General features: G+C 32.0%; 2 protein-coding genes across 2 annotated transcripts; one reads left to right on the forward strand and one right to left on the reverse strand.

The window, feature by feature from the left end:
• The first annotated feature begins 2,039 nt into the window (after window positions 1-2,039).
• Window positions 2,040-14,613, forward strand: LOC148611177 (glucose dehydrogenase [FAD, quinone]-like). Its single transcript, XM_088595228.1, has 12 exons — window positions 2,040-2,168; window positions 3,690-3,813; window positions 5,146-5,354; window positions 6,433-6,622; window positions 6,888-7,016; window positions 7,706-7,827; window positions 8,358-8,560; window positions 9,676-9,752; window positions 10,134-10,291; window positions 11,777-11,954; window positions 12,504-12,729; window positions 13,555-14,613. Exons 2-12 carry the CDS (start codon window positions 3,690-3,692, stop codon window positions 13,685-13,687), a joined length of 1,749 nt encoding a protein of 582 aa, XP_088451354.1. The 5' UTR covers window positions 2,040-2,168; the 3' UTR covers window positions 13,688-14,613.
• Window positions 14,614-14,750: 137 nt separating this feature from the next.
• Window positions 14,751-19,897, reverse strand: LOC148611178 (uncharacterized). Its single transcript, XM_088591429.1, has 4 exons — window positions 17,297-19,897; window positions 16,808-17,041; window positions 15,263-15,419; window positions 14,751-14,909 (listed from the first exon to the last, which is right to left on the reverse strand). Exons 1-4 carry the CDS (start codon window positions 17,318-17,320, stop codon window positions 14,836-14,838), a joined length of 489 nt encoding a protein of 162 aa, XP_088447555.1. The 5' UTR covers window positions 17,321-19,897; the 3' UTR covers window positions 14,751-14,835.
• Window positions 19,898-20,259: the final 362 nt, after the last annotated feature.

A 20,259-nucleotide genomic window follows, 5' to 3' on the forward strand; every position in this document is an offset into this window, starting at 1 on the left:
AGAATACTCCTTCTATGAATCAATATGGTCTTCACAAAATAGACTTTTCTCTACCTAATCCTAGATAAGCTCATCTTACAGGCCTTTGTGTTGAATAGACACATTGGTGAATAAACCAACCACACGAAGATTCAAGCTTGTCAAGTGCTAAACAAGGTGGATTATTTTTTAAAAGATTCACAGAAGGTAAAACTTCCAGAAATTAAGGCACTCATAAAGTTTTGAGAATCGACATTTTGATTTATGCAACTTGCAGGGTAGGTTTCATTACAGTAAGTTTTGAGTCGATCCTTCACAGATGTGAGTTTGTGAGTCAGAGGGTTTGAATGGTGTTCATTGCACTTGACAGACCAATCGGTATGCCTATGCTTGTGAAATTTTGACATCCATGACAAAACATAGGATGTTCTAGTGTTTGTAAGTATTTAATTTGCACATTTGTTTTGTTTTATATAAGTGCTTTCAGTCAGTTACTCTAAAAATATAGTTCCACGAGCTGGGAGAACTAGGTCCTAGAAACCCCTAGATGATATATGCTTCAGTAAACAATGGTTTATTTGGCATTTCCTGTTTAGTATTATCACACTCAATATTTCTGGGGTTCTCTTGATGAATTTTGGAGATTTTCGATTTTTCCATAAAAAGTCACACAAAATCGACTCTACAAGATATTGCTCAATCAAAACGTCTCAAATCTGGAGTCATTTGATAGATAATCTAAATTTCTACATAAATAAACCACGGAAACTAATTTTCAAGAATGAATTTTCAAAAAATGTTAAAAATATTACCCTACCCCTAGATAACTGGTATCAGTATAAAAAAGAATTCTCATTCACAGCATACTGGCATATAGAACTTATATTTTAGGAATTCGTAATTAAGATGATGTAACTAATTTATCAATAAACATATAAAATCATATTTTGTTTGATGAGTGGGGGTGCAAGGGGGTTATCTCACCCCCGTAGTATAGTTTGACCATTGATTATTGAGTGTTTCAAAATTTTCATTTTATGTTCCGCATTAATTTCAAATGTCTTCTATTTAATATTGAATGAAACATTTTTCTTTCATTTCTAATTAACTAATTACTACTTGATAGTTACGAACATGTTTAGTGTCAGTATAATTTTGGTTGTCGAAACCAAGACTTAAATAATCATTAGGATTTTGGGTTTAGTTTTAGTTTTTGTTTTTGTTTTTGTTTTTGTTTTGTTTTATTTTTGATGATTCTTCATATTTTGTAAAAAAAAATAATTCCAATTCATCTTCCATATATACCGAAGAAGATATTTTCAAAATCCTGAAATTTTTTATCCATATTTGTCCAGTGCGGTGGACGCGCTTTTCAAGAAACGGTCGGCATTTCAATGGGAACAATTTTTTTCAACGTGTCATAGTTTTCCTTTCCGTATTCGTCTACCCTTGACTTGACTTTTTATGTGCAACTCTGCAGGTGTTTCTATAAAGGCAAAGGACGCTTATCCTACCTGTGCTCCCAGTTTTAGTGGAGTCCGAGTTGTTCATTTAATTTTGTCGCTTTACTTTATTTCGGTTGTTTTATGTTGTTGGGGTTTGTTGAGTGTGTGTGTGTGTGTCTGTTTTCCATGCTTGGTCTTTGTCCCTTGATTGCATTATTTTGATTTCCGCTGGAGTCTTGGTTCTTTTAATTATTCTTATTTGTAAATTGTCAGTCTTTGTAAGAGTCAGGTAGTGTGTGAAACATAGTATACAATAAACTTTTGACGTGTAACGTGATTATCTGAGCATAAGCAAAGAATAGATATGTTTTCCATATAAATTTGTGTTCCATACAAATAAGTTTCATTGAAGTTCATTGCAGACGAGTATATCAGGGATGGATAATTTTGTCTAAAAAAGATTTTCATAATTGTTAATGCAAACATTTCAAAAAATGTCAATGGTTCAGTGCTCATTTAAAGAAGACACACGTGATTGAAGGTATATTGTAAAATCGATTGGCTCTTGACATAAATTCACGCACAGACCTGTACTTAAGAAATGCTAATTTTGCTATGAACGATCTAAGCGAAAGAAATCAATCCTATCAACTACTTATGTGATTGGATAACCTTCACGGTTAGTGATTTGTAGATGTGTATTTTAAAAATGTAAATGTGTTTGATACATATTACCTTTTGAAGGTAGGTTGTTGCTTGTTTTTATATTTAAAGTTAACAGCTTTGAATCAAAATCGAAAGTATATTTTTTTGTAATTAGACTTCTTCCCTTTGTTATAATAAGCACAAAACATTAGGGATAGAGGATTGTCGTCTTAGCGTAGCATATATTGTAGGTATACTATTCAAATATTACTTGGGTTAATACTTAAAAAGTATAAATTCTAAAATAACATATAATAATATACTTAACACCAAACTGCTTTATAAAGCTAAAATCAAAGGAAATCCGGAATCATGAAAATCTATATGTTAACCAATGTCACATAACTAATTCCAGGAAAAGGAGGCTAAATAGAATGGATAGATATATTCTAATTCATCTATTCTGAATGCTTCTTTGTTGCTGATAATTTAGTTCAAGGGCATTCACAAATAACAAAATATGGCTTTTAGTGCTATATGTGTGCTCATAAGCATATTACCTAAAACCATTCAATCACCCAGCATTATCATGGCAAGTTACACAACATTCGGATCATTTCAGTTTTAAAATCATACGAGGAACTGTATTATACTTTGGCTCGCCCCTCCTTACAATTGTATTATCGACTTAAGTTTGAATAATTGAAATACATTTTTAAAAATGTAATCTTAATCAAGCGGCGTTTAAGCATTTGCCTAACAAATACAAGATGCTTAAGTATATACTTGTTCATAAATCTCTTCGTTCATGGAACTTATGTCACATGATCAATGATTTCGAATACACGAAAATAAAAAAGCTTCGAATGAATAATTATAAAAAAAAACTTACTTTACTTTTTCCAGGGCAAAACATGAGGTCTTGTTACATATTTTAAACCGTCGACACCATATATCATAAAAAAGGGCACTCAAACAGAAACAATAAACAATTAACATCCTTTTGTGAAGTGTGAAAAAATTACAAGCCAATATGTTTTTTTATGTAAAATAAGAGGGTTTTTTCTTCTTATATATCAGCACTTATTCATCGACAAAAATATCATTTTAAGTATTTTTTACAAACGACATATAAAATTCATGCAGTCAAACAGTGCCTTTTTTCATCATCAATTCTTAATCGAAAAACAAAGGAAAACAATTAAAGATGATATACGCAAGAAAAAGTATGTGAAAACCAATTAAAAGAAATAAGAAATTTTGAAACTCGTTCCTTCTGCCGTATTTGTTACAACTGTGTGCATACTCATAGAAATACCAAAAAGATGTTTTATGAATCGTTTTAATCATTTTGTATCTTTGATAGGCTGTAATTGATTTTACTGGTCAATTAAATGTCCAATTTTATCAAACAGAACCTATCAATACTAAACATTTATAATAAAATGTCAGGTTTTAACGATATGAGGAAATTTTCAATGAATATTTATTTGAAAAATTATTATTGAAAATATCTTTTTTTTTCATTATATTTTATTATGATTATTATTTATTTGTAAACAAAAATGTCTACAAAGCAAAATTAGTAAGTTAACTGCAATTGGTTTCCTTTTTTTTCAGATGATATATTCTGCCTTAGCACTATCTCTTATAGCTATTGTGTACTACTACATGCATATAGGTAATATAAACCCAGACGATATACTTAACCAACAACTGAATTACACTTATGACTATATTATTGGTAAGTTTGTCATTACGGAACAAAATAATACTTTAATACTTTTGTCCTAATTTAGGTACATAACCAACACAATATAATTAAACAAGACAAAACTAAAGAAAAGCATGTAGCTACCGAAATCAAACAACACCTTCTCCGATCACCATAAGTTTACATTATACTGTTGGGTAGAAATCGCTGATTATTGAATGTCATTTTCGGTAGAAAACGTAAGAAAATGTTTTCGGCACGCGTGAGGAGTAGCAAACATTTGATAAACCAGGTTTATCGTGCGCATACTATAGTTAACGTTCGATGAACTGGATTCACCAATGCAATGCATAGTTCGCAGGTTGCCTAATACAATTATACAAGAATAATTGATGATCGGCAAACTAGGATTTACAACCGGTAAACCCTATTTGTGTGAAACTGTGTTTAAGGCTTCAACCGACTTTGTTATCTGGAAGTTGATTGGTTAGAATGAGGTCTTGCTAAATAAAGTAGTAACGAAAGAGATCTGCAAAAAGATACTGATCAATGTTTACTTAAACACACTGGTAAATGTAGTATATATACATGTATCTTCCCGTAAAGCTCATTATTTCGTGAAAAAATACGTAATTACATGACTAGATTAGTCTAGCCTACTTTAAATCAAGACATTTTGGTTTGTTTGTTTGTTTCTGTGAACCAAATACAGGTGTTTTATTGCTTGATTAAACATGGTGCTAACATTAGCGGAAAAACCTGCATATAAACATACATTGGCAAAGTTAAAATTTGAAATATAATATCACTGCTTAGTTCATGCTTAATAACTACATAAAGCATTTAAAAAATATTACATTGTACCCATTCGCAAAACTCATATAAACGATCGCTAATAAAAAGACAAAAACAACTATAAATATCATTATCGATAGGAAACTATAGTTTCGCGCAATAAACTAGTTTATTCGTTTATTGATTTTTTATTAATGTCGCGTTTCACAGATAATACTACGATAAACGCTTATTTCACAAGGCAGAAATTCCCTGTGCCATAAATGGTGCAAATGTTTTTTTAGACCTTCGTGATGCATTTATCTTTTTCGTATAGAAACATGAACTCGTAGACAATCTTTTTGGTTTTTCTAATTTGCAATACTACTACGTTTTTAGCAGTGCACGTATTTCCTGTTTTTGATAATTCAAACTATAAACTTCCTTTCCAAAGATTGTAAGCTAAGTATGTTGGTTTCCACATTGTGATAAAGTAATATCCCTAGATTATTTGCATCATATATTTTTCGTTTTAAAATGTGATTCATTTATGTATACAATACACTTCAATTTTGTTGTCACATGTAGTTGGTGCTGGATCAGCTGGGGCAATTATAGCCACCAGGCTTACAGAAGATCCAAAAGTCAGTGTTCTTTTACTTGAAGCTGGTGGATCAGAAATGAAGAATAACAATATACTGAAACCGGAATTGGTGGGATCGCTAATGTTTTCAGACGTGGACTGGGAGTTTTATACAGTTACTCAAAAGTACAGTCAGAAAGCTATGAAGGATCAGGTAACTTGTCCAAAATACCCTAGTAGAGCAATACATTGTTTGAAACATGATTAATTTTTAAAATTTACCTCAAAAGTATTACATTTATATTGTTATATTATTTATCGTTTAGCTAGATCCGTTAATCTCAGTTTCCGCTATATAGATGACGTATTATCTTTAAACAATCCTAATTTCGGGTATTTGATACATCGCATCTACCCCAAAGAACTTGAGATAAAGGATACTACAGACACTGTGAAGTCAGCCTCATATCTTAACCTACACTCAAAAATCAATGGTAAAGGAAAACTATTCACCAAACTTTACGACAAACGTGATGACTTTTCATTCAGAATTGTCAACTTTCCTTTCATCTGTAGCAACATCCCTTCAGCACCTGCGTAAGGAGTATTCATATCACAACTCATACGTTATGCCAGAGCTTACCTAAACTACGCAGACTTTATGTATCGTGCTAGAACTCTAACAAATAGGTTTTTGGAACAGGGTTATGTTTCTACAAGATTGAAGTCATCATTACAGAAGTTTTATGGTCGTCATCATGAACTCGTGGATCGTTATGGTGTATCCATCTGCACCATGAAAACTGATTTATTCAACGGGTCATAATTTCCTTTCCTCGTTTGTCTACTCCGGACTTGACTTTTTATGAGCAACTGGGCGGGTGTTTCTAGAAAAGCAGAGGACGCTTACCTACTGGTGCACCTGGTCCATGCTCCCAGTTTTTAGTGGAGTTCGAGTTGCTCATTTGCTTTTGTTACTTTGTATTTATGATTTTAATTACTTTATGTTCACTGTTGTGTATAACTGCTTTCCATGTCTGGTCTTTGTCCCTGGATTACATACTTTTGATTACCGCTATAACCTTGGTTCTTTTGATTACTCTTATAATTCATTCTTTTTGTGTAGTGCAATTTTGAAAACACTTTTTTTTTTATTTCAGTTTGTGAGATCTGTTTAAGTTCAAAATATATTATTTGTTCACACATGACTAACTTGTATAAAAAAGACCAATCAGAAACAAACTTACTGGTCTATTCGTACTTGATAATTGAGTGGTTTGTTTTTCTTTCAGAGCGCGTACTGGCCAAGTGGCAGAGTTTTAGGGGGATCTAGTAGTATCAATTTTATGTGTTACGCGCGTGGAAGCAGACATGACTTTGATCAGTGGGCCTCTGAAGGATGTAAGAGTTGGAGTTATGAAGAAGTACTTCCATATTTTAAGAAAATAGAGGATGTGCAAATACCTGAGTTATCAAAATCACGTGAGTAGGTTCGTTATAAAAGCGAAGCAGTAACGTTCACTGCTAAATTACATTCTTTGATTTCCACTAGAATCTTGGTTCCCCTGATTACTTTTTCTAATTCGCGGTCGCTTACATTTGCTCACCATAAGGAAGGAAAGAAAGCAACTTTGATTTTCGAGTTCCATTTGTAACCACAAAAATAGCGAAAATAAACTACTGCGAAATTACCCGTTCCAGGAAAAACAGACATTTATCATAAATTGCGTTGTCTTTTTTATTCCAGTTTTTCGTGGTATTGGTGGGAAAATACCTATAACAGACAGTCGTCATCAGAATCCCGTAGGTCTATTTACAAAGGCTGCAGATGAACTAGGGTGGAAACCTATCGATTACAATGGGAAAGATGTGTCAGGTGATGTACATATATTCATTTTAACGGATAAATGATAAGTATGGATGGTATCGATCACGAATGTGAGTTACCAATAAAAAGAACCAAGAGCTTCTAACGTAATCTACGGAACTCCACAAACTAACAAATTCCCGATAAACTATAAAAATTGTTACCAAAAAATAAACTTACATTCATTGTCATATGTTAATATTTGTTGTAAAAAATAGCAATGACTTAATTCCAAAACTTTGGAATTTCATATAAGTACTGAGTATCATCGCTTGTTTGAAAACATGCAAACGAAAACAGCGAGCGTTCCATCCGGCATGCTGCTTTTGTGGAGGTATTTAGGGGAACTGTTTTTTTTTTAATTATTATTCAGTAACATTTAATTTATATGAACTGTGTATTTTATTGGAAACGTTTTGCAAATGATACAATAGAAATTTGGACGCGTTTGCGAGTATCAAAAATGATAAGTGTCACATACTGTTAAAAAATCAATATCGGTACTATTTTCTGCAACTTTTCAGTCCAGTGCGAAAATGGCAAAAACTAGTACAACGCAAAAATAAATACGTTCAAAATATATAACTACTTCATAAAGCAGATAAAATCGATTTTTTTCAAATAATATTAATAAGGTATTTTATGACTGGCCAATAGCTAAGAGTAAGGAAAAAATATGCTTTTTTACACGTATTTAGGTTTTTCCTATGTCCAATACAATGTAAAGAATGGCGAAAGATACAGTTCAGCGAAAGCGTATCTAAGACCTGTAATTTACCGTCAAAACTTGCACATTCACGTCAACGCGTTGGCTTCAAAGGTAAGGAATAATGCTGCTTTTGAACTAATTTTTTTTTTATCTTAATATTTATAATGAAAACACCATGCGTCTTACAGCAAAGCAAATAATCTTGTTTGAGAAGCAGAGATATCTTCACAATATCGTCAGTTGATATATAAGAAATTTCAAAACATAAACATTAGTAATTTCAGTTAATGATTATAATAAACTACTTCCGGAAAATTTGTATGTCATAAGACCTATTTAGACTGTAACTTCAGGTAATCTAATGTTAGACTTTGTTCAATAACAATTGTGTGTTGTTCAATGTTTGTTTGCAAATGTATTCTCCGCTTTGTTTATCCCTCAAGACATTATTTTCTGGAAAAAAATATGAAAATGACTATTAACCACGAAAGACAAATACGCGGATAAAATAAGCCAATATCATGAAAAAGACACCACACTTAGAACAGGTAATATACACTATATATATGAATCGTGTTTTTGTTTATTGTTCTTTTTTTTTATTCAATATCAATTATTTTTGAGTATTTTGTTTAATTCAGATAGTGATGAATGGAAAAAGAGCTACTGGTATTGAGTTCATAAAAGATAACAGAAAAGGCACTGTCTATGCAAGGAAAGAAATAATTATATCTGCTGGTGCTGTTAATAGTCCTGTTTTACTTATGCTCTCAGGAATAGGACCACGTCAACACTTAGATAAACTAAATGTAAGTTCATTCAAGAAAGATAAGCTTTTTATACTGTAATCGTTCTATTTGAGTCACTAAAATGCATTGACAGTATACCTATTGATGATGTACAGTAACGAACAGTGTATAATACTTTGACTTCGCCTACTTTCCCAAACTTGTATGAACTGCATTCTTGTCGTGGCGTCACTAGTAAGGAAGATATGCAATAAACCGTTGTTTAACTTGATTAAAAAGGTTGCGATTGCAGTAAAGTCACAATAACAGTATCTTCTATTTAAATAAATACGATAAACGAATTCCGCACGTATCGGAAAAAACGGCCAGCAAAGCCTTATTCGTATATTACTTTAATTTCAGCTCAAAATACTGCAATTTTTTATGTCTACTCTTCGTAATAGAAGGGCAATTAAATTCCATACTAATTCATATCTTCACTATAATTGCAGTGTAAGCAAACGTTGTATAAGTTTATTGTTATCTGTCAATACAAAATACTTTGCTTTAATTTGCATGATTGTCGAGTCATGACGATGCAGCACAAACTAAAATGTTATTATTTATTTAAGTCTAAAGGATTGTACAACTATACCGATAGAGAAGGTAATATACTATAATAAAATGTATAATGATCATATATATATTCAACATGCCCACCATTAGAAAGATATGTAGCATATAAAAAGTAAGTATTGGGTGTACACCAAAGAATAAATCGATTTCCTTTTGATTTTCCGGCTTTGATATAAACCCAAATGCATGAATTCAAAGTCTATAATCATAAATCCAACAGCATTAAATACTCTGAGGTTTCCTTGAAGTATGAAATTATTTAACTATTTAATTGATCATTCAATTATCTGATTTATTCAACGGGTCATAGTTTTCCTTTCCTCGTTTGTCTACCCCGGACTTGACTTTTTATGAGCAACTTGGCGGGTGTTTCTATAAAAGCAGAGGACGCTTACTCTACCGGTGCACCTTGTCCATGTTCCCAGTTTTTAGTGGAGTCCGAGTTGCCAATTTACTTTTGTTACTTTGTATGTATGATATTAGTTACTTTTTGTTCTTTGTTGTGTATGTCTGTTTTCCATGTCTGGTCTTTGTCTCTGGATTACATTCTTTTGATTACTGCTATAACCTTGGTTTCCTTGATTACTCTTCAAAGTCCTGCCTCAAAGAGATTTCGTTTGAAAAAAAGTTTCGATAATGGCGACTTATTTGGTTTAGTTTCTAACAACGACGGTAAGTGTCAGAATATAGGTTATTTTGGTTTTGTCATTCTCTCTTAGGCTTTGATGGCTAGAACAGGACCTTATGTGCAGCATGAAACTAGGTAGAGTTTTGACTGTTTGTATATTCATAAAATACTAGCAGTATCTAAGTAACAAATGTAGGATTAATCTACCATTTTTGATAACGCTAAAAAATGTGTGGATGTTGCGTTTATGCGTTCTACGATATGCGTACAAGTGTTTGTTTCACATGTCATACTTATCGATATTTGAATTACTTTATCGAAATTTTATTAAAGTTATTGCGGTTGTACCAACTGTAATGACCTATATCATTTTAATTATTTGGCAAAAGGACAAACAAGACATATTATATTTTTTATGACATAAGGACAAAAGACATGCAAGGTAGCAACAGTTCAATATACTGGACACGTAGATGATAAGAACTGGAACTCAAAATCCCCAGATTTTCAAATTGTGGCATTTGCTGCACCCGGAGATAAAGGACTAATCGATTCTAGAATGCCATTCAATATAAGGCTAGAAGTAAGTAGTTTTTTTTTTGTTATAGTTATGATTCCCAAATGCTTCTACTTTTGTTTTTATTATGAATTGGTAATTATTTCATTAATGATTAAGCAATTGACTTAATATTTTTTCCTCTCTCTTTTTACCCTATAAAGTAACAAACAATTCTACTTTAAACCTGTGCTATTCCTTGTTCTTGTAATATAGTTAATTTTACAAGGATAAAATTTGAAAGGCCAAACAAACAACTGTTCAAAGAGAAGTCTGGTCACCTTCTAATTTATTATATCCAGCTTCATTTTGAAAAAAAAGTTTTCATTTTGTAAAATATAAATATTTGTTTAGTATTCTTTTTTTTTCTGTTCAGACATTCAGACACATTATTGTCACAATCATCTAACTGTTGTTGTTTACGAGCATTAGGTATTTCTAGTGATTCATATAAAGCAAAAGTTACACAATATTTTGAAATAGGTCATTAATGGAATATTAACACGGGAAAATTTTCAAAATCTAAATCGAAAACTACATTTGGGATTTTGCTGTCAATTGAACTTAGTCTGTATTTTATGGTACTAAACAACTGTAAATATTCATTAATCTGTACTCAAGTTCCCATACAGAAACCATTGGAAACCGGACGGAAGAATATACACCAAAGTTTTAGAGGGTATCACATAATTCCTCGCCACTTCGTGTGTCAGGGTACAAAAAAACTACCTGCGGCAATATCAGCTTAACTGATCTCAAATCTTTCTTTTCTGTTTCTTTTTCTATTATAAAAGTAGTCCAATCATAACGGAAGCAGTGTAAATGAAAAATATTGTTTTCATCTAAAAGGACACAATTTTGAAGTTACTTTTTTAGACAAAAGAGGTCAATAATTTTTTAGGACATCTGGTTTTTTTCCGAAAATGATACTTAAGTTTCAAAGCAATTTTAAAAACCTGGCTTAAAGACCAGAAAAAGGTGCAACGTAAATGTCCAATCCGTAAACTTGTAGTGAGTCCATGCATAGCAATTGCGATAAATTTGTTCTGAGAGACTACATAATAATTGTTATTGAGAATCAGGCAGGGTGAAACATGGTATAAAAAATCACCATTTTGAAAGCTCAATTTTACTATTTGCACCATCAGGATTAAGAAAAAGATTTTCCATATCATTTTTTATTAATTGATTTATAATTCCATAGAAATGCACTGTAAATGAGCATCTCATTTTTTTCTTATTTTTCTATTGAACAATTCATGAACAAATCCAGTGATACAGATATAAAAAAAATGGTCTTTTTAGAAGGATACTTGAGAGTGAAATTGTATTGTCAGAACATACATGTTTCTAATTTTTCCAATTTTGCCTGATTCTTACAAGAATTTCAATACATACTGACGATAGATATAATTCGCATATCGTTACTAATGCCACTGATACTATAGTTTTGTTTCTATATACTAATAACTTTAGTAATATCAGTATTTCAATATGTCATGTTTGCTTCAGATCAATGAAGAGTTATTTAGCATGAAAGACAAAGAAAAAGAATTTACTTTTCTGAATGTGCTTCTCAATCCAAAAAGTCGAGGAACGGTCCGCTTAAAAAGTGTTGACCCATTTGACAATCCATTGATAGATCCCAACTTTCTTCATCATTCAGATGACGTGAAAATTCTTATACAAGGTAAATATTCTTTTTGTGTTTCTTACGTTTTGTGGCACCAAATATAAATAGGAGATGTGGTATTATTTCCAATATGACAGTCATCCACCAAAAGCCAGGCAACGAACAATTAAACTTCTACATCTACATCACACGGTCTTATGTGATATTCAAAACCCATAACATAAAGCAAGGTGTAAAAGGCTCCATACTAAAGCCAGTTATTCAGGATAAGATAATTTGTCCGTTGAATTAGCTCAGTCAGTCATCAAAAGATCTTTGACGCCATTTGCCATTTTCAGATGAGATACACTTGTTAACAAAAAGAGAAGGGGTTTAGTATAAAGTATAGTGATTATTACAGCACAGCGCACAGCACAGAAAATGTACGTTTGCATTTGTAAGAAGTACTTTCGACTTCTTAATGTCTTCCTCAGCCAGAAAAGGTAATAGAATAAAAATCATATCGATATCGGTAAAAAAAGTTTATCTCACATAATAATAGTTTCAGGTAATAGAATGTGAAATGAAATCGGTAAAAAAGTTTGTGTCACATTATAATATTTTCAGCCATTCGTCAATCACAAAAAATAGCATCAACAAATACGTTGCAAAAGATCGGTGCCACTGTGAAAGACAGACTCATAAAAGGGGTTTGTGACAAAGAGGTGTTTGATAGTGACCCATACTGGGAATGTCATATACGTCACTTTGGGTTGACGATGTGGCATCCGTCGTCAACCTGTAGAATGGGTACCCATGACGATAAAACAGCTGTGGTAGATCAAGATTTGAGGTAGATTTGGTATTCAATTAATGCGAATTGCTGTGAAATTTTGTTTTACTTTTTTTGTAAATATACTAAACTAAAACTACAGGATATAACCTGTCACAATGTCACTAATAGATAATTCAATCTTTACACTTTGATTATATATAACAGTTGTACACATGTTATGCTGTTCCAAAACAACTTTAAAGACTTATGGAAAGCCTTGAGCTAACTTTTTTTTCATGCCGGTCGGTCTGTTGTCTCTTACTTATTCACCATTTAAATTCCCGTTGTATTTATTTCAGTCAGGAAAAAACATAACAAAGAGCTGTCTAAATTCATATTTCATGACTGCATTTTTTTACCTTTGTACATGAATTGGAGGGTTGTTGTGTCCTCTTTTATAATAAAATCCAAATATCCTCAAAATAAAGAATGTCAATGTATTATGGGGTATCGATTTAATATGAACAAGGATTCCAAAATGTAAACGGCAAGAGGCAATGAAGAGAATGCTACCAGAACAATAGAAACACAAGTAAAACAGAAAAAAAGTAATATATTTATGTGTGGGTGTGTGTGTTTTCAATTATTTATTCATTGTTTGCTGTTGCTTAATGAATGAAAATTGTCTCACTTATTCAAAAATATTATTATTTATTTTCACGGAAACACGTTTTAAAACACGAGACAGTCTGAATAGTGCTCTTTAAAAACAACTTTGATGGACGGAGCAACAAATTATCGATGGTAGCTTTACACCACTGATTTTCACTTGATATACATGTCGTTTTTCAAACCATCATTTTCAGATTAATTATATCTTATTTCAAACATTTTTTCCCAAAGGGTGAGAGGTGTACATGGTCTACGAGTCGCTGACTGCTCAGTTCTAAGGAATATCCCGTCGGGGAATACAAACGCCCCGTGTATGATGGTAGGAGAAAAAGCAGCTGATATGATAAGAGGATTATTACCATAAAGTGCCATGTAATGATAAACGAAGACAAATTGAAATGAAACACGAACAAATAGTTCATATTGTATATAATTTGTAAATGTCTTGTGCATTTTGTTTTTATGAATGAAATGGTTTTAAGTTAACATACAAAAACGTTTCCTAAAGGAAATCTAGTGACCAAACTTTACGACAAACGTGATAACTTTTCTTTCAACTTTCCTTTCATCTGTGGCAACATCCCTTCAGCATCTGTATGGAGTTTTCATATCACAAATCATGCGTTATTCCAGAACTTGCCGTAACTACGCAGACTTTTTGTATCGCGCTAGACTTCTTACAATTAGGCTTCTGGAACAGGGTTATGTTGCTACAAGATTGATGTCATCACTACTGACGTTATATGGTCGTGAATTCGTGGACTGTTACGGTGTATCCATCTTCACCATGAAACTGATTTGTTCAACGTGTCATAGTTTTCCTGTCCTTTTTCGTCTACCCTGGACTCGACTTCTTATGAGCAACACGGCAGGTGTTTCTAGAAAAATAAAGACACTTACACGTTTCATGCTCCCAGTTCTAGTAGAGTCCGAGTTGCTCATTTACTTTTGTTAGTTTGTATATATTATTTTAGTTACTTTATGTTCTTTGTTTTGCTTGTCTGTTTTCCATGTCTGGTCTTTGTTCCTCAATTATTCTTTTTATGGAATCTTGGTTCCCTTAATTACTCTTTAAATGTCATTTGTAAGGTAGTATTTGGAATTTAAAAGTTTTACCCTTATGCATAAATTATCCTCAAGTTTCCTTTGTACTTAATTTTTTATACATTTTAAGTAGTTACATGGGTAACCAAGGTAATTGCCAAATCCGAAAAGATTACAATTTATGGAATAAATATATGACACAGAGACAGTGCCAACAATTCTACCATACCATAACTAAATAAATGGGCTGAAGTCAAAGGAAAACTCGGAAATCATTACCAGGTTCTCTGGTACAGAACTTTATGTTCTATACCCTGACTTAAGTTTCCATGTACTTGTTTAACGGATTTCCAATTTCAAAACAAACAAAAAAAAAACACAAATAAATTTTGATGTTTATTGAAAAAAAAATAGTATAAAGCTGTAGAAAGACACAAGTTTTGGGACATTTTCTTGTAGCAATCTCATTCAAATTCCGTTGCATTCTAATATGACTTTGCTGGATTTCTCGTAGAATTCTTTGCGAGTTATGCCGTTGCCATCTGCAATACGATCAAGATAACTATCAATGCATCAGATTTATACTTTTATCCACGGTAATAATAAAATTACACTTATTAAAAATCCATGCAAGATAAAAATGGTTTTAACGCAGTTTTTCGTTTATGTAAGATAATTAATTATTGCCTTAGTGTTTGATCATGTGGAAGACTTTGTCATAACTGTCATCAATTAGTTTGATCATGTGGAAGACTTTGTCATAACTGTCATCAATTAGTTTGTGTGTTGTTATAATATTTAATTGAACATATTTTTAGATTTACTGTATTTTATCAAAAAAGGGTCGAAGACTATAAAGCAATTAGACAGAAGATTTCTATAACAAAATCAATACCTTTGTTTGAATTAAGTGCCATAAACAATCTATTCGCTTGAACCAGGTCGTTTAGAAATAATTGCTCCATCTCTTGTTTTGTTATGATACCATCTTTGTTTCCGTCATAGTATCCAAAGTTACATGGAGAAACATTGGTAATGATGTCTAAGAGGGGCTGAAAATGTAGAGTATTTTAATGTTTTTATTTTATCTAACTTTGCTATATTAAGTGACTACACACAAGCAAATCAAACAAGAGGCTCCCAAGAGCCTGAATCATTAATGTTTTGCCTTTCAAAGACAACAACCCTAACAAGGAGTTGTGTGACAATTTCGACTCAATGAAGACTTATTATAAAGATCATTTCATCAATCTAAAGTTTCTTTCCATCTATTATAGTTTTCAGGACATTGGCTTAAAACTGTTAAACACGGCATTTTGGTGTCTAACAATGAGTCGTCCGAAAACTTTCATTCCTTGCAGACTATTTTAGGCCTAATAATAAGGATCTTTTCGGCTATTGAAAGACTTTGGCTAAACCTGGCAGTTTTGGAGAATAACTTCTGACCCCTTTGTTCTGTTTTTAGTAACCACGGCCATTTGTTGTTACAACGGATAAAAAATTCCCAAGATCAGATCTGTGCAGAAAACCCTAAGAAATGTTCCTACTAAGTTTGGTTCTAATTGTTCAGGTAGTTTCAGCAGAGATTTTTTTTGAAAGAAATAACATTAAAACTAGGGCAAAACGTCGAAAAGGGGCAATTACTCCTACATGGCTCAACAGAATAAAATGGAAATTTGAACACAGATAGTTCTCATCATGCTGAACAATTTATTTGGCTTAACCTTAAGGTTTTGGAGATATATGCGAAAAACTTCTGTCTGACCACTATGTTCTCTTTTAGTAACTTACAGCGGCAATGTTTTTCGACAGATCACAAATACAAACTTCATTTCTATGCAGAATACCATAAGAAACACTGATACTAAATTTGGTTCAAATTGGTCAAGTAATGCCAGAGAAGAATATTTGTGTAAGAAAAAAAAACATTAAAAAGAGAAAAAAAAGCGCCGGAAACGGGCAATAACTCCAATATGGCTTAACAGATAAAAACGAAAATTTGACCACAGATAGATCTCATCATGTTGAATACTTTTACACCTGTAGGATTAAGGTAAAACCTACGGGTTTTGGTTTTTTGCGAAAAAATTTATCTGATCCCTATGATCTGGTTCTTTGTTTTAGTAACAGAGGCCATGTTTGTCAACGGATCAAAAATTTCCACATCAGTTTTATGCAATATACTCCAAGAAATATTCATACTAAGTTTAATTATGTTTAATCAAGTAGTGTCAGAGGAGAAAAGTTTTGAAAAATTGTTAAAGACGACCGACGACAATAACGACGGACCAGGTGGCCAGGTGAGCTAAAAAGGAATGAAAATCGGTGGTATTATCTTTCATGGTTCTGCAAGATTTATGATCGACTTTTTAATCAATATTAACACTACTTCTGATATTGAACATTTACCTTTTGATGTACCTTGTTATGAAAATATTACCTTTCCCGCCGATCGCTTGAATCTCCATGTAAAGCCTATATTTGCACCCCAGTTTTTGCCCGTACCTAGATGTCCACCAGCATTAAATTTAAATTTCTTTGATTTCGACGTATGTGATACGCCAAGATGGGCTGTGGGTCCGCCAGATCCATGGGACAGCTTTCCATCGAGAGACCACTGAGCATGGTAGCAGGTGAAAAGACCGAATAAAACTATAACAATACTTTCTACGTTCTGAAAGAAAAAGAAATTGAAAATGTGAATGATTATGTTTTAGAATTTAATTGATATCAAGCAAAAGACGTTTTGATTAAAACAATATTGCAGTTACAAGTTGTATTTTTATTTAATCAAATTTATCGATATTTTAAATTATGAGACGAAATTTAAGCTTTCTCCGACGGATGTAAAGTTATCTAAAGCTGAATTAAAATTATCTAAAGACTTATAAATAATATACCATCTTACCATTTTGTTAATTTAACTTACTTTCAACCAAATTATGCTCTTCATTTATATACTTGTTTTACTATCCTGGAAAGTACATTGTGGTTAAATGTAGTGGTTTGTACATATGTTCGTGATTGGTGTACAAAATTTGATGTTTAAAAGGCACAGTAAAGGATATCTTTAAACACTATCCATTCTTAGTTCTTTTGAGCATTGTTATATTTCCACAACAGCTCTTAACTTAGTCGTTTTTAGTTTCTATCACGTATAAAGCCTTTTAAGGGTTCAGTCATTATTTATCTTCAGGAAAATGAAGATACTACGTAAGAACCTCGCCGTACATATATGCATTGTAATCAACACATCATAAATGTCAGCAAGTTTTAAAAAAAAATTGGTATTCCCTAAATCAGTATTTATTTTTTTTACTGGAAAACCTTGTTTGATATAATGAAAAGTCACAAACAAGGAGCCACACATTAAATAAAATATTCCTCAACATGGTTAGTTTTCCAAGGTTCAAACATACACATCCATGATTTGGAAATTTGTTTTAAGTTGAAGTCATAAAAAAACAAAATAATTACTAATTCACGAGACTTCGTATTTATGTACGGTTAAAGACAAATGTTAATATCAATTAACAAAATAACAAAATACGAAAATGACAGGCAAAATTATGTATCTAGTAGTACTGGCTATTGAATGCCTTGCGAAAAATTTCTGTATGGATCTTCGAAGTACTTATTAACAAATATTATGCTTCTGTAATGTCTGTTATGCGTTTCCAGTTTAAAAAATATTTAAATAATCTTTAGTTTTCATTTTTTGTTTTTTCTTTTTGTTTTGTTTTGTTTTGTTTTGTTTTTTTGTTTTGTTTTGTTTGTTTTTTGTTGTTGTTTTTTTTGTTTCACATGCACTATAATTTATTAGTAATTGCAAAATTTTAGGGCGATTTTGCATTGTTTTCTCAACTACAGCCTCTTAAAACCAGGTGCAAATATTTATTATACATCATGATCCTTGGTAAAGAATCTGAGAATTGAAAATTAAACCGGGGAAGAAAGCTCTGGAATAGATGTGTTTTATTTCAATCGCTAACTTAAAAATAATTTGTGCATTCTGCTTTTAAAAAGTTGTTCGCCTAAATCTCATGCCAAATTAAAATTTTGGGGAAACGACACAAATGCATCTTTACTTTCATTGTAAGTCAGCTTGACATTTCATTTGAAACCTTATACATAAAGATGTTATAGAATAACAAAATGTTTACAGCAAAACAAGAATTATTCCCTATAATAGGTATTAGCTGGATCCTTTAATCTCAGTTCCCCCTATATAGATGATGTACCGGTATTATCGTTAAGCAATCATAGTTTCGAGGATGTGATACATCGCGTCTACCCCAAAGAATTTGAGTTAAAAGATATAGGAGTGGTGTTGAACCAAGAAAACATGCTACTAAAAATTACAGAAGTTTAAACAATTTCTCAGAGGAAAATTTTTTGAATGAATTTAATAGTCTTAACTCAGAAAGTAATGTTGATTTAACATAAAGCCATTTTGAATCATATTTCACTCAAATAGTGGACAAACATGCCCCAATGAAAAGTAGGAAAACAATAGCAAGACCTGCTCCCTTTATGAATAGTAAGCTGAGGAAAGCGGTATACAATAGAAAGATGATGCATAATAGGTATAGAATTTAGATCTAGTAAAAACTGGGAAAATTATAGACAACAGAGGAACATAGTTAACAAAATTCAGAAAGCATCCATAAAACAATATTTTTTCGAACGGTGTATCGGTAGCCTTAGGTCAAGTAACTTCTTGCCAACAATCAAACCTTTTTTAGTAATAAAGGCATCATCAATAACAAAGACATAATACTGGAAGAAAATGATCAAGTCATTAATGACCAAGCACAAGTAGCCACAGAATTTAACAACTTTTTCATAGATGTGGCAAAGGATATAGGTTCAGAGTTAGTTATCAATGAAGAAGAACACCCAAGCATAACAAAAATAAACAAAAATAAGAAAGATATTGAATCGTTAAAATTTAGAGAAATTGAGTGTAATTTTGTAGAAAAACAAATAGATAGAGCTAATGTTAAGAAATCAACAGGCATAGATGGTATATCCCCCAAATTGATAAAACTTGCTAAACCAGCCATTGCTCAACCTATCACAAACTTGATAAATAAAATTTTAACAACTTCAAAATTTCCACAAAATCTAAAAGAGGCCCAAGTTGTGCCATGCTATAAGAAAAATAATGCCATAGATAAGATTAATTATAGACCTGCAAGTATTATTCTCTATATTTCCATTTTTTTTATAAAGGCCATAGATGTACAATTGACTGAATTAACCATATTTTCCAGTCCTATCTTTCAGCTTTTAGGGATGGCTATGGTAGTGAAACTGCATCATTGAAAATATTTGAAGACTGGAAAAAAACATTGGATGATGATAAATTTATAGCTGCAATTTTGATGGATTTAAGAAAAGCATTTGATTGCCTTCCACATAATCTTCTGCTAGATAAAATAAAATCATATGGTGTTTCAGATAAAGCTCTCAATCTCCTCCGAGATTATCTGTCAAACAGAAAGCAGTGTGTCAAACTAGGATCCTCATTTAGTAAGTGGGAAATATTTATAAAGGGGTGCCTCAAGGGTCTATTCTAGGACCGGTATTATTCAATATTTTTCTAAATGATATATTCTATTTCATTCAGGATTCTTCTCTCTATAACTACGCTGATGACAATACTCTTTCATATGCTGTATACAATCTTGATGAAGTCAAAACAAAATTGGAGGCAGATAGCTTAAAATTGATAGATTAGTTTGCAGTGAATCAGATGAAAGCAAACCCTGATAAATTTCAGGCACTTGCCATTGGCCGAAAAACTTATGATAAAAACATTTCTGTTGATCTTGGCGATAATACTATAAAATGTGAGGATGAAGTAAACCTTTTGGGAGTAACAACAGA

The sequence above is a fragment of the Perna viridis genome, chromosome 7 (genome assembly GCF_037379345.1).
Source record: "Perna viridis isolate PV_CMFRI_1.1 ecotype Kerala chromosome 7, ASM3737934v1, whole genome shotgun sequence".
NCBI classification, from domain to species: Eukaryota; Metazoa; Mollusca; class Bivalvia; order Mytilida; family Mytilidae; genus Perna; species Perna viridis.